This window comes from Neovison vison, chromosome 8, assembly GCF_020171115.1.
Source record: "Neovison vison isolate M4711 chromosome 8, ASM_NN_V1, whole genome shotgun sequence".
Classification (NCBI taxonomy): Eukaryota; Metazoa; Chordata; class Mammalia; order Carnivora; family Mustelidae; genus Neogale; species Neogale vison.
This window is the reverse complement of record NC_058098.1, coordinates 53611853-53625604: the sequence shown is the minus strand read 5'-3', so window position 1 is coordinate 53625604 and position 13752 is coordinate 53611853. Positions and strand designations below refer to the sequence as shown.

The following is a 13752-nucleotide window of genomic DNA, read 5'->3' as shown; positions in this document are numbered from 1 at the left end:
AGAAAGACACTTGTTTCTTGATAGTACCTCTTAAGTCTTGTAACTTCATCTGTGACTCAGAGATCATGCAGGCTTTGAATGATATTCTGACTTGCAGGGACACATGTTATTTGGAGAGTGAGCTGGTCCAAAAATGTAAATAGTAATAATTCATAAAGTTATGGGAGACTAGTGTGACTGTTTTCTTTGTTTTAGACACAAAAAAATTTTGCTGTTTTAGATAGCAAAGTAAGTCAGTTAAAAAATTATGCTTACAGGGTACCTGACTGGCTCTGTCAGTGGAGCATGTGACTCTTGATCTCAGGGTTGTGAGTTTGAACCCCATATTGGGTGTAGAGACTACTTAAAGATAAATTTTTAAAATTATGCTTACAAACAAAATTATGCTTATATTTGATAAAAGGCTTGATAAGAAGACATTTGAGTGGTTACTGACTGTAAGTAACAAAAAAGAGTTGTGGGTTTGAGTGAAGCAAAGCATCTTGCAAAATTGGGCGGTTGGTGGCAATGCTTTCATTATCACTGAAAAGCCCATATTTATGTGTGCACGTCCACATGAGGGTGTGAGTTACCCAGTCACACTGAAAGGATGTTGGACAGATGCTGGATGAAGACGACCCCTGATACAGAGCACCTGGTGATTTTTTGGGAGATAAAGTGAAAACCTGTGGGAATGGGCTGAGCTGAGATCACAGTATACGAGACAGACCTCAGGTAATGTCTTTAAAGATTAGTTTACTGGGGCGCCTGGGTGGCTCAGTGGGTTAAGCCGCTGCCTTCGGCTCAGGTCATGATCTCAGGGTCCTGGGATAGAGTTCCACATGGGGCTCTCTGCTCAGCGGGGAGCCTGCTTCCTCCTCTCTCTCTGCCTGCCTCTGCCTACTTGGCGATCTCTGTCAAATATATAAATAAAATCTTAAAAAAAAAAAAGATTAGTTTACTGTTTTTCCACTTTTCACTTAGTTTCCTTATAAAGTCAAAAGTGAATATTATTAGCTAAAGTGTATGCACTGAGAAGTGACATCTTTAAGGCTAGATAGGAGGCGTTATTTAAGTCCATACAAATAAGCTGTTCAACTGACATGGTCTTTACACTAAGAAGAACCAAGTTACACACACAAAACTAGGGTTCTTGAATCATAAAGAGAAAGAATGCTGATAAATAGAGATACCTGTATTACATATTTTTAGGGATGAAATGATGTATATAGATGATTAAAAATGGGTTCTATACTAAATGACTGATTATCTTTCTGATTGATCTTCAGGTAATTCATGTACAAGCCTGAAAAGACCCTGTCTCAATGTTCCCATGGTAATGCTGAGGGAGAACATCTTAGTACATGAACTTGTTCAGCTGCTGTGACCTAACTTGTAAAGAATGATAAATTATAGCATTTGAAATGTCTCATATTATAGCAGAAAAGATCATTTCATTAAGGAAACCACGGTAAAATTCTATTTCTTAGAACTGTATTTAAGGATCTGCAGGCATTGGCAAGTTACCAGAATAGTATTGTCAATTTTTATAAAAGGTCTCTGACACTGATGATTATGGTGTAATAGTTACATAATGCCTTACAGATTATATATGTCACATCAGTTATAGACAATTCTGCAGATGATAATCTCTTAAAGTAGTTCAAAGAGAGTCCCACAGGAACCTCTTTTGAAATTGCTGATTTCAACTTACTAAAGATATGGGTGTGCACTGTAAGTGGAAACATTTCTACTATTCATATGCAGATGAATTTCATTCTAGCTCAGAAACATTTGGAAAATTGACATAGCATGTGACTTCAAGCTATTAAATGTTAACTGATACCATCTTAGAAAAACACAATGACTTTCAACATGTGACAGTCTGTGTCTCAAGTAAAAATGGACAGTGATGTGTAAGGCAATCAAATTATATAAGAAATTTCTATTACTGTTGTGGAACAGGCTGTTTCTTCCCAAGTCAGTAGATGTTTCTGAGATTATTGTTCACTATTAATTTAAAGGGAGCTCTTTCTCCATAGCACTTGGGCAGGGTGCCTGTCTGCACCTAAGACTGAGGATCTTTGGAAACATGCTGAACTCCTGTTGTCAAGAGTGCTGGAATCACATGGACTGCAAGTAGTTTATGAAGTCTTTTTTTTTTTTTTAGATTTTATTTATGTGACAGAGGGAGAGAGAGATCACAGGTAGGCAAAGAGGCAGGCAGAGAGAGAGGGGGAAGCAGGGTCCCTGCTGAGCAGGGAGCCTGATGTGGGCTCGATCCTAGGACCCTGAGATCATGACCTGAGCCAAAGGCAGAGGCCTGACCCACTGAGCACCCAGGCATCCTGAAGTCTTTTTTTAAAAATGAGGAACATTAAAAAAAAAAAAGATTTTATTAATTTGATAGAGCACAAGCAGGGGGAGCAGCAGGTAGAGGAGAGGGAGAAGCAGGCTTCCTGCTGAGCAGAGGGCCTGATGTGGGCCTGGATCCCAGGACACTAGGATCATGACCTGAGCTGAAGGCAGATGCTTAACTGACTGAGCTACCCAGGTGCCCCAAGTTGTTTATGAAGTCTTATTTCATTGCAGTGATCAGGTAGTTTGTTCTCCACTCAGATACCACTCAACGGTTTTGGTGTTCTGGGTTTACTAAATGTGCTTATTTGAAGCTGGGTGTATAGTGTATTAGAATGAGCATATTTTGTAATGGAAATGGAAGAACACAAAGTAAATTACTTTCTTGGTCAATGACAATAATTATGCTTATTCCAGATTGAATTTGGCTAGCAGGTACACAAACTCATAAGATCAAGAAGGCTTCTTAATTAAAAGCTATTTCCCCTTGGAAATGATCTTTCATTATTACCAATTCATGAAGTTTGGGCCTGCTTATTGATAGATTATATCCTTAAATTTACCTGTTCTTCAAAAAGTTATTCTGGGCACCTGGGTGGCTCAGTCGCTAAGCATCTGCCTTTGGCTCAGGTCTTGATCTCAGGGTCCTGGGATCAAGGCCCTGCTCAGCAGGGAGTCTGCTTCTCCTTTTACCCCTCGCCCCTCCCACCCTCACGTTCTCTCTCAGATAAATAAATTTTTTTTTTTCCCCTAAGATTTTTATTTATTTACTTGACAGAGATCACAAGTAGGCAGAGGTGCAGGCCGGGCAGAGGGGGAGCAGGCTCCCTGCTGAGCAGAGAGCCTGATTTGGGGCTTGACCCTAGGACCCTGGGATCATGACCTGAGCCAAAGGCAGAGGCTTTAACCCACTGAGCCACCCAGGCACCCCTAAATAAATAAAATCTTAAAAAAAAAGTTATGCTCAAATTAATTATGTCACAATCATCAGAGGCGCTAATTAAAAATGCAGATTACTGTACCCCATTCTAGACCCACTGATTCAGGATCTCTGGGTGTGGGGACTCAAGAATGTGCATTTTACTTTATTTTAAAAAAAGATTTTATTTATTTGACAAGGCAGCAAGGGAAGGAACACAAGCAGGGGGAGTGGGAGAGGGAAAACCTGGCTTCTTGCAGAGCAGGGAGCTTGATGTGGGGCTCAAGCCCAGGACCCTGGGATCATGACCTGAGCTGAAGGCAGACACTTAATGAGTGAGCCACCCACATGCCCCAGGAAAGTGCATTTTTGAGACTGATGCACTGCCTGCCATGGAAGGAGGCACCTAGGAATGTGCATTTTTAAAAAAGATTTTATTTATTTATTTGACAGAGATCACAAGTAGACAGAGAGGCAGGCAGAGAGAGAGGGAAGCAGGGTCCCTGCTGAGCAGAGAGCCCGATGTGGGGCTCGATCCCGGGACCCTGAGACCGGGACCCTGAGACCAGGACCTCAGCTGAAGGCAGAGGCTTAACCCACTGAGCCACCCAGGTGCCCCTAGAGAGCTATTTTAAAAGTGAATGCTTTTAAGTGAATATTCATTTAATCCTCTTGTTTTTTTGTTTTTAAAGATTTTATTTATTTATTTGACAGACAGAGATCACAGGTAGGCAGAGAGGCAGACGGGGGGGGGGGGAAGCAGGCTCCCCGCCGAGGAGAGAGCCCAATGCAGGGCTCGATCCGAGGACCATGAGATCTGAGATCATGACCTGAGCCAAAGGCAGAGGCTTTAATACACTGAGCCACCCAGGTGCCCCAGGAATATGCATTTTAAATGGGTTCTTGAGGTGCCTATTGTGCCTGTGTTTTAGAGTCAAATAATGGTACTTGTGACCAAATAATGGTACAAGTGACCCACCCAAGGGCTCCTTCGAGAAGGAATCTAAAATAAATGCTTAAACTCCACTGGTAACTGTTACTAAAGGCTCTTGCTTTCATAGTCCTGAAATGATATAAGCAGAAACTTACAAATGCTGAACTGAGTATATACTAGTTAAACATATTAGAGAAAGAAGATTCTTTTTATTTTAAAAAATATTGCATGTAATTACACTTTTTCCCCTTGTAAAAGACTTAAAAGTAACCAGAATGGTGCACTAATACACGAAAAGCCACTTTTCCTTTAATAAATTACATGGCGTCCTTCACTTATTACCATTATAGCTAATTAATAAAATAAACTTACTTTTTGGGGGGGGAGAAGAAATAAATACACTATAGTTGAATGAGGTTCAAGAATCAAGCTCAATTTGTTTCCAAAACTTGGAAGAACTTCTTTTGTATTGTTCCAGTTCCTAAAACAAAAATACATGTTACTTAAGAAAAAAACTTTAAAAATTAAACTAGGCACCTTAAAACGGTCTAAGCATTTATGGGGTATGACAGTACATCCTTTATGGTATTATCATCCTCAAATTTTCTAGACAATTATTCTGTAAATTTTTTAAATTGATTTATTTTCTAGAAATGTAGAGTCTTCAGAGTTTCTGTGTAGCCTAAGTAACACTTCGGCACTTATTAAAGATGAAATTATATACTACATATATGTACAGATTCTTTCTATTCTTAAATGCATTTGTAATACTTTATTTAAAAGTGATATTATTTTTGTTTCCTGTTCAGCTCTTGCCAAAACTAGGTTGAAGTTGTCAAATTATCAATATTTAAAATGTATATATTCTTTTGACCCAGTGACTATGCCTTTCAAAATGTGTCTCATAGAATAATAGAGAAGAGTGCAAGGATATAAATAGGATATTCACTGTGTATACTGGGGCAGGATAAGAAACAACTTTGCTATCTCCTAGTAAGGACGTTATTAAAGACATCAATGCCCAGGGGCAGCCAGCAAAAACAGCAGTCTTCTGTGCCACATGAAAGAAGCAAATAGGTGGAGAGAGGACGGGATACCTTCACTTTCTACTTCATATACTTGTATATCTTTTGAGGGTTTTTTTTTTTTTTTTGGTAATGAGCATATGTTACTTTTACAATTCCTAAGATTAATTCTAGTATGGGTGGAAACCCTGCATGAAGTGACTCATATGTAAAGGGATTATCACAGGGGATTGCCTCCTGGCTTCTTACATGTTGTTCAGTGTCACAGTAACTGTACAAAGTATATTATTTCAGATAAGCAGAAAGTGGTTACTCTGCAAGATAAGGCAATCACTGTTCTCTGGCTAACATAATTGAAGTTCATAGTTGTTATGAAAAGAAAATTGCGTTCTCATTTTCAGAAAAATTGTGGATTATCTCTTTTATACCTGTATTCAAGTTACTTAAGTTTAAATGTTAAAAGTTTTAAAACTGAAGACAAACTCTGGAAGAGTTTTTGTATAGTAACTCCAAAGTAGTCTTTGCAGCTTGGTTTTTTTAAAGTGATGTTAATTCAGTTCACCTGTCATCTCCCACATAGGGTTTCAAAGACTGTTAACTCCTAAAGAATAAACAGTAATCATTTATCTTGCTTTTAATTGGAAGCACTGTATTATTTTTATCAATGATAGGGGTGAGGACATTGCTTTGAGATTCTTTGCTAAAGATAACCTGTCTCCCTTCTGCAGAGAGTAAACCAAGAGAAGAACAGGGCTGGTCACACAGGTCATATCACAAAGAATGACTGGTGTGATAAAGAACTCACCATGACCACTAGACCTTCAATATACCTGTCATGGGAAGTCAAAATAATATGATTTAATTCTCTAAAGGAAGAGTAGGTAAGAGGATTTTCTTTATACTGCAATTCTTCATTGTTGTTTTAGAGAGCTATTTTATTTTTTAAAGATTTTATTTATTTGACAGAGATCACAAGTAGGCAGAGAGGCAGGCAGAGAGAGGGAGGAAGCAGGCTCCCTGCTGAGCAGAGAGCCCAATGTGGGGCTCGATCCCAGGACCCTGAGACCAGGACCTGAGCTGAAGACAGAGGCTTAACCCACTGGGCCACCCAGGCACCCCTAGAGAGCTATTTTAAAAAGTGAATGCAAACTAAGGTTTCTACCTTGCCTCTTAAGAATTTCTGAAGTTTTCAACCATAAGTGGACCACAGTCTTAAAATGCTTGAAATAGCATTTTCAATAAAGGAAAGTAAGAACATTTTTCCCTAAACATGTAAATCAGTGTGTTTTATGAGTTTAAATTATAGGCTTAGGGATTAAAGACAAGTTGATTTTTTTTTTTTAAAGATTTTATTTATTTATTTGACAGAGAGAAATCACAGGTAGATGGAGAGGCAGGTAGAGAGAGAGAGAGGGAAGCAGGCTCCCTGCTGAGCAGAGAGCCCGATGCGGGACTCGATCCCAGGACCCTGAGATCATGACCTGAGCCGAAGGCAGCGGCTTAACCCACTGAGCCACCCAGGCGCCCCAAGACAAGTTGATTTTTTAAAACGGATTCAAAATAGATGTATGTGGCTGGCCAAGACGACCTTAAAAATATTGTTCACCAAACCTTTTTTTTTTGCTTTCTTTGGCAATAAAAATATAGAAAAGAGGTAGAAGAAACACTTTCTAAACATATGTCCCCTTAAAATCAGGAATGCTTTAAAACTAGAGGATTTCTTAAATTATGGAAGCAACCTAACTGTCCATCGATAGATGAAGGGAAAAAGATGTGTACATACACAATGGAATATTAGCCATAATAACAAGATCTTGCCATTTGCAACAACATGGATGGATCTACAGGGTATTATGCTAAGTGAAATAAGTCAGAGACAATTACCATAGGATTTCATTCATATGTGGGATTTAAGAAACAAATGAGCAGAGGAAAAAGAAACAAAAACCAGACTCAACTTTAGAGAACAAACTGATAGTCATCAGAGTGGAGGTGGGTGGGAGCAGGTGATGGGGATTGATTATACTTATGATGAGCACTAAGTAATGTATAGAACTGGTAAATTGCTATTTTGTACACCTGAAACTAATAGAACACTATTAACTACACTGGAATTTTTTAAAAAAGGAAACATTAAAACCAGAGGGCTTTTAAAAATTAGCAAAACCTGAGGAAGTATCTTTTTAATTTAAACTCAGTTAATTAACATACAATGTATTACTCATTTCAGGGATGCAGGTCTGTGATTCATCAGTCTTTTTTTTTTTTAATTTTTTATTTTTTATAAACATATATTTTTATCCCCAGGGGTACAGGTCTGTGAATTGTGATTCATCAGTCTTATATAATACCCAATGCTCTCTACAACACATACCTTCCCCAATGCCCATCACCCAGTTACCCCGTCCCTATACCCCTCTCCCCTCCAGGAAACTCAGTTTCCTATGATTAAGAGTCTCTTATAGTTTGTCTCCTTCTCTGGTTTTGCCTTGTTACATTATTTCCTCTCTTCCCCTATGATCCTCTGCCTTGTTTCTTAAATTCCACATATCAGTGAGATCATAGAATTATCTTTCTCTGATTGAGTTATTTCGTTTAGCATAATACCCTCTAGTTCCATCCACATCATTGCAAATGGCAAGATTTCTTTTTTTTTTTTTTTTTGGATGGCTGTGTAATATTTCATTGTATATATACACCACATCTTTATCCATTCATCTATCAATGGACATCTCGGCTCTTTCCATAGTTTGGCTATTGTGGACATTGGTACTATAAACATTAGGGAGCAGGTGCCCCTTCAGATCACTACATTTGTACCTTTGGGGTAAATAACCCAGTAGTGTGATTGCTAGGTGATACAGTAGCTCTATTTTCAACTTTTTGAGGAACCTCCATTCAGTTTTCCAGAGTGGCTGTACCAGCTTGCCTTCCCACCAACGGTGTAGGAGGGTTCCCTTTTCTCTGCATCCTTGCCAACTTCTCTTGTTTCCTGACTTGTTAATTTTAGTCATTCTGACTGGCGTGAGGTAGTATCTCATTGTGGTTTTGATTTGTATTTCGCTGATGCTGAGTGAAGCTAAGGATTTTTTCATGTCTTTGTTGGCCATTTGGAGGTCTTTGGAGAAATGTCTGTTTATGTCTTCTGCCCATTTCTTGATTGGGTTATTTGCTCTTTGGGTGTTTGAGATTTTGGATACTAGCCCTTTATCTGATACATCATTGGCAAATATCTTCTCCCAGTCTTTCAATTGTCTTTTGGTTTTGATGACTTTCCTTTGCTGTACAAAACTTTTTATCCTGATGAAGTCTCAGTATTCATTTTTGCCTTTGTTTCCCTTCCCTTTGAAGAGGTGTCTAGAAAGAAGCTGTTGCAGCCAAGGTTGAAGAGGTTGCTGCCTGTGTTCTCCTCTAGGATTTTGATGGATTCCTGTCTCGTATTTAGGTCTTTCATCCATTTTGGTCTATTTTTGGTCATAAGGAAATGGTCCAGTTTCATTCTTCTGCATGTAGCTGTCCAATTTTCCCAACACCATTTGTTGAAGAGACATTTTTCCGTTGGATATTCTTTCCTGCTTTATCAAAGATTAGTTGACCATAGAGTTGAGGGTCATTTCTGGGCTCTCTATTCTGTTCTATTGATCTGTGTGTCTGTTTTTGTGCCAGTACTATACTGTCTTGATGGTTACAGCTTTGTAATGGAGCTTGAAGTCTGGAATGGTGATGCCACCAGTTTTTGCTTTTCTTTTTCAACATTCCTTGGGCTATTTGGGGTCTTTTCTAGTTCCGTACAAATTTTAGGATTATTTGTTCCAGTTCTGTGAAAAAAGTTGATGGTATTTTGATAGGGATTGCACTAAATGTGCAGGTTGCTCTAGGTACAATACTTGAATTGTAAAAAGTTCCCTTCCTCAATTTCTTTCATGAGTATTCTATAGTTTCCTGAATAGATCCTTTGCCTCTTTGGTTAGGTTTATTCCTAGGTATCCTAATGGTTTTGGGTACGATTATATATGGGAGCAAGTCCTTTATTTCTCTTTCTTCTGTCTCATTGTCGGTGTATAGACCCAACTGATTTCTGTGCATTGATTTTATATCCTGCCACTTTGCTGAATTCCTGTATGAGGTCTAGCAATTTTGGGATGGAGTCTTTTGGGATTAGAGCAGAAATCAATGAAATAGAAACCAAAACAGTGGAACATATCAAAGAAACTAAGAGCTGGTTTTTGAAAGAATTAATAAGATTGATAAAACCCTGGCCAGACTTATCAAAAAGAAAAGAGAAAGGACCCAAATAAAAATCATGAATGAAAGGAGAAATCACAGCCAACACCAAAGAAATACAAAAATTATAAGAACATATTATGAGCAACTATATGCCAACAAATTATGCAATCTGGAAGAAATGGGTGCATTCCCAGAGATGTATAAACTACCAAAACTGAACCAGGAAGAAAGAGAAAACGTGAACAGACCCATGATCAGCAAGGAAACTGAAGTGGTAATCAAAAATCTCCTCTAACAAGAGCCCAGGGCCATGTGACTTCCCAGGAGAATTCTACCAAACATTTATTATTAATTTTTAAGATTTTATTTATTTATTTGACAGAGATCATAAGTAGACAGGCAGGCAGAGAGAGGGAAGCAGGCCCCCTGCTGAGCAGAGAGCCTGATGCGGGACTCGATCCCAACATTTAAAAAAGAATTCATACCTCTTCTTCTGAAGCTGTTGCAAAAAACTGAAATGGAAGGAAAACTTCCAAACTCTGTGAGGCCAGCATAACCTTGATCCCAAACCAAAGACCTCGTCAATAAGGAGATTTACAGACCAATATCCCTGATGAACATGGATGCCAAAATTCTCACCAAAATACTAGCCAATAGGATCCAACAGTACATTAAAAGGATTATTCACCACGACCAAGTGGGATTTTTCCTGGGCTGCAAGGTTGGATGAACATCTGCAAACCAATTAATGTGACACAATACATTAATTAAAAATAAAAGGACAAGATCCTCTCAAGAGATGCACAAAAAGCATGCAACAAAGTACAGCATCCTTTCTTGATTAAAACTCTTCACAGTGTAGGGATAGAGGGCACATACCTCAACATCATAAAAGCCATCTATGACAAGCCCAGTGGCTATCCTTCTCAATGGGGAAAAACAGAGCTTTCCCCCTAAGATCAGGAATATGTAAGGGATGTCCACTCTCACAACTGCTGTTCAATATAGTCCTAGAAGTCCTAGCCTCAGCAGTCAGACAACAAAAAGAAAAGGCATCTGAATCGGCAAAGTAGTAATCAAACTCTCCCTCTTTGCAGATGACAAGTGACTATGAGGAAATATTTTCTGGTGTCCATGTGAAGCATGGCAAAACAAAGAACTGAGCAGAGAAAAGAGAGCTAATTAAGCAAAGACAGTCTTCAGGAAAGGTGAAAGGGGCCTTAATGCTAATCCTCAAACCTGTGAGGACTGATTTCAGTCCCTGTGAAGATCTACATGCAGCTGTGGAGATGGAGTAAGGAGGAGTCTGGATAAGTATCATAAATGACACATTTTACTACCAAGGACTTGTAATGGGTATTACAGAATTTTGAGGGGCTTGGTGCCTCCATGCCACCAGGAAGATTACTGAATTGAGATATGGTTCAAACGTAGTTCTTCTGAGGCCCGGGGATGAATACATCCTTCTTGCCTAATGACTTTATATCACCTGAGCCTTTTCAGTGGCTCCAGAGTTGGAGGAACTGAATGGAACTCATAAGCGAGGCTCTTCATCTTAGAAGTGACATCCTCTGATTTCACTGCCAAAGATTAAGTCCCCAAACTTTTTGGTTTTTTTCCTGATGCTTATTTAAGCCACTAATAATGGGCATTGTGGACGGGGAGGGAATCGAGAGGAGGGATCACATGTGGTCTCCGACGGACTCAGGGCCAGCCCTCCACTCATATGCAACTGTCCTCCCAAGTAGCACCAGAATCAGAAGTATCTGGGTTAAAGGTATGCAGACAAATGGCACACAGTACGAACTTCTCTAAGCATTTACAGATGGTTTTTAAGTAAGGGCAGACTTTCATGTAATTACGGAGAACCCTGAGTGAGACATTTCTTTTAAATGAGTATTATTGTTCCAAATGGCAAATGAAATCAAATCTAAAGATCATAATGCTGCTTTCACTGAAAAATGTTATGTGGCAATAATGATATTAGAAGATCAAAAAGAGGGGCATCTAGGTGGCTCTGTTGCTTAAGCTGCTGTCCTCAGCTCAGGTCATGATCCCTGGACCCCAGCCCTGTGTCGGGCTCCCTTCTCAGTGGGGAGTCTCTTTCTCCCTCTTCCTCTATCCCTGCTCACGCTGTCTCTCAGACAAATAAATAAATAATTAAAAAAAGAAAAAAAAACAGGCAATGTGAAGAGCTACAGACAGCTGGCTAGAATTTCACGGAACACAGATGAATTCTTGCATAAGCTGTGTTAATTGTTTACAGTGAAGAATGATAGGTATCTCAGGGTTGCTTTCCAGTTCCAATCCAAATTCCTACAGTTTTTTAGGTTATGGAAGATGGATTTGAATGTGTAAAATCATGATGCTGAAAAACACCCTAGTCCCTTCATAATACCTGTGTGTATTAATAAAAGGGGTCACTATGCAATATAAACAGATACTCTTATCAACAATGGCAGGTAGTCATTGACTCCTCGGTAAATATTAATTCAGGGATGGCTTCCAGCTAATCCTTAGCTAAGCTGCACACATAATAAAGGTCATGTGAGGCCATATGACTGTTCTGACTACATGCCTCTCACTTTGCGACAGCAGCAGAACCCTTTAAATATTCATGACATAGTTTTCAAAAGTCTTCTGGCCTATGTTTAAATAGGATGTTTTGTTTTCTTATTCCAGGGTCCCTGAAGGTGAAAAATTAGTGCTGAGAAAAATACCCTAGTCACTGCTCCTGTGGATGGCTGTGTTCAGGTTACCCTTACAACAACGTGACGGCCCAAGTGCCAGAGCTCTACAAATCCCACCGGAGGGGCTGTCACGGCATTCAGTTTATAATGCTTGCTGATATAAATTTGGGTTCTGCACAGTGTCTCATTTCAAAGATCTGAGAAAATTTTAAGTTTCAGGTCATGATGAATTTACCAGCTCTTGCATTCTTATATCAGACTTTTGTATCACAGATGGCACTAGCTGGGCATCTGTGGAATACAGTCTCCATTTTTAACCACTTTCCTAAGAGATCCTGTGTTTGCATTCTTTCATACTGGGTAGTCCTGAATTTTTCTGGTACAAGAAAAGTTCATCTGAATTTTCTAAATAAATCCACAAACAAAAGAATATTGTGACATTCTCTCCCCAGCAAGGTAAGAATCACTACCCATCTTCAACATAAACTGGAAAACCCAAAAAGGATACGTGACATTCATCTCTGGGTGATGGAATGGTTTAAATTCCTTCTTTATGCACATCAGAATTTTTTTTATATAATGACAATGTACTAATTCAATTATATATATTTTTAAGATTTTATTTTTTTTTAAAGATTTTATTTATTTATTTGGCAGAGAGAGATCACAAGCAGGCAGAGAGAGAGAGAAGGAAGCAGGCTCCCGGCTGAGCAGAGAGCCCGATGCGGGGCTTGATCCCAGGATCCTGAGATCATGACCTGAGCCGAAGGCAGCGGCTTAACCCCCTGAGCCACCCAGGCGCCCCAAGATTTTATTTTATTTTATTTTTTATTTTTTTATTTTTAAAAGATTTTATTTATTTATTTGACAGACAGAGATCACAAGTAGGCAGAGAGGCAGGCAGAGAGGAGGAAGCAGGCTCCCCGCAGAGCAGAGAGCCCGATGCGGGGCTCGATCCCAGGACCCTGAGATCATGACCTGAGCCGAAGGCAGCAGCCCAACCCACTGAGCCACCCAGGCGCCCCCCAAGATTTTATTTTTAAGTACCTTCTACACCAACCATGGAGCTCGAGCTCATGACCCCAAACATCAAGAGGTGCACAATCTAACAACCGAGCCAGCCAGGCACCCCTTTTGATAATTTTAAAAGTAAAAAAAATAAAATAAAATAAATTGAGAAAAATCTATGAAATTCTAGAGATATTTTGTGATAAAACTCGAGATAAAATAAATGATAAAGATACTACCTGATCCTTCTGAATTCTCATTTCATCAACTTCACTTTCAGCATACTGAGGGTCTCTTGCAGGGTCCTTGATATCTTTTAGTGTGTTGATACTCTGAAATTACACTTCAAGTCATTTATGCCCATACCCCCAAACCGTCCATGACTACCATCTGCCTCAGCCAGACTGTCTATGGTCTTTTGAGGTTTTATCATCACCACTGTGGCCCATTTCAGATGCCACCAGGCCCTCTCCCACCCTCTCCTTCCAGTTGCTGTCTCTCCCTTCTCCAGCACCCTGGGAGCTGAATTTGAAAGTGGAGCAAGAGCTGTGTCTTGCTCATCTTTTAAAACCCACAGTGCCTCATGTATAATAGTTTTTTGGCACATATTTA

General features: G+C 39.4%; 1 protein-coding gene across 4 annotated transcripts in view; it reads right to left on the bottom strand.

Moving 5' to 3' along the window:
• DYNC2LI1 (dynein cytoplasmic 2 light intermediate chain 1) overlaps positions 1 to 13752 on the bottom strand; it is a 69364-nt gene that overhangs the window by 22318 nt on the left and 33294 nt on the right. For 2 of the 4 annotated variants that reach the window (XM_044263616.1, XM_044263617.1), the window contains exons 12-13: positions 13380 to 13472; positions 4563 to 4671 (exon numbers count right to left, since the gene is read on the bottom strand). In XM_044263616.1, coding sequence (XP_044119551.1) covers positions 4609 to 4671; positions 13380 to 13472 — 156 coding nt within the window. In that variant the 3' untranslated portion in view covers positions 4563 to 4608. Of the gene's footprint in view, positions 1 to 4379; positions 4672 to 13379; positions 13473 to 13752 lie in introns of those variants that run through there. The other 2 variants (XM_044263615.1, XM_044263614.1) reach the window with 2 other exon arrangements.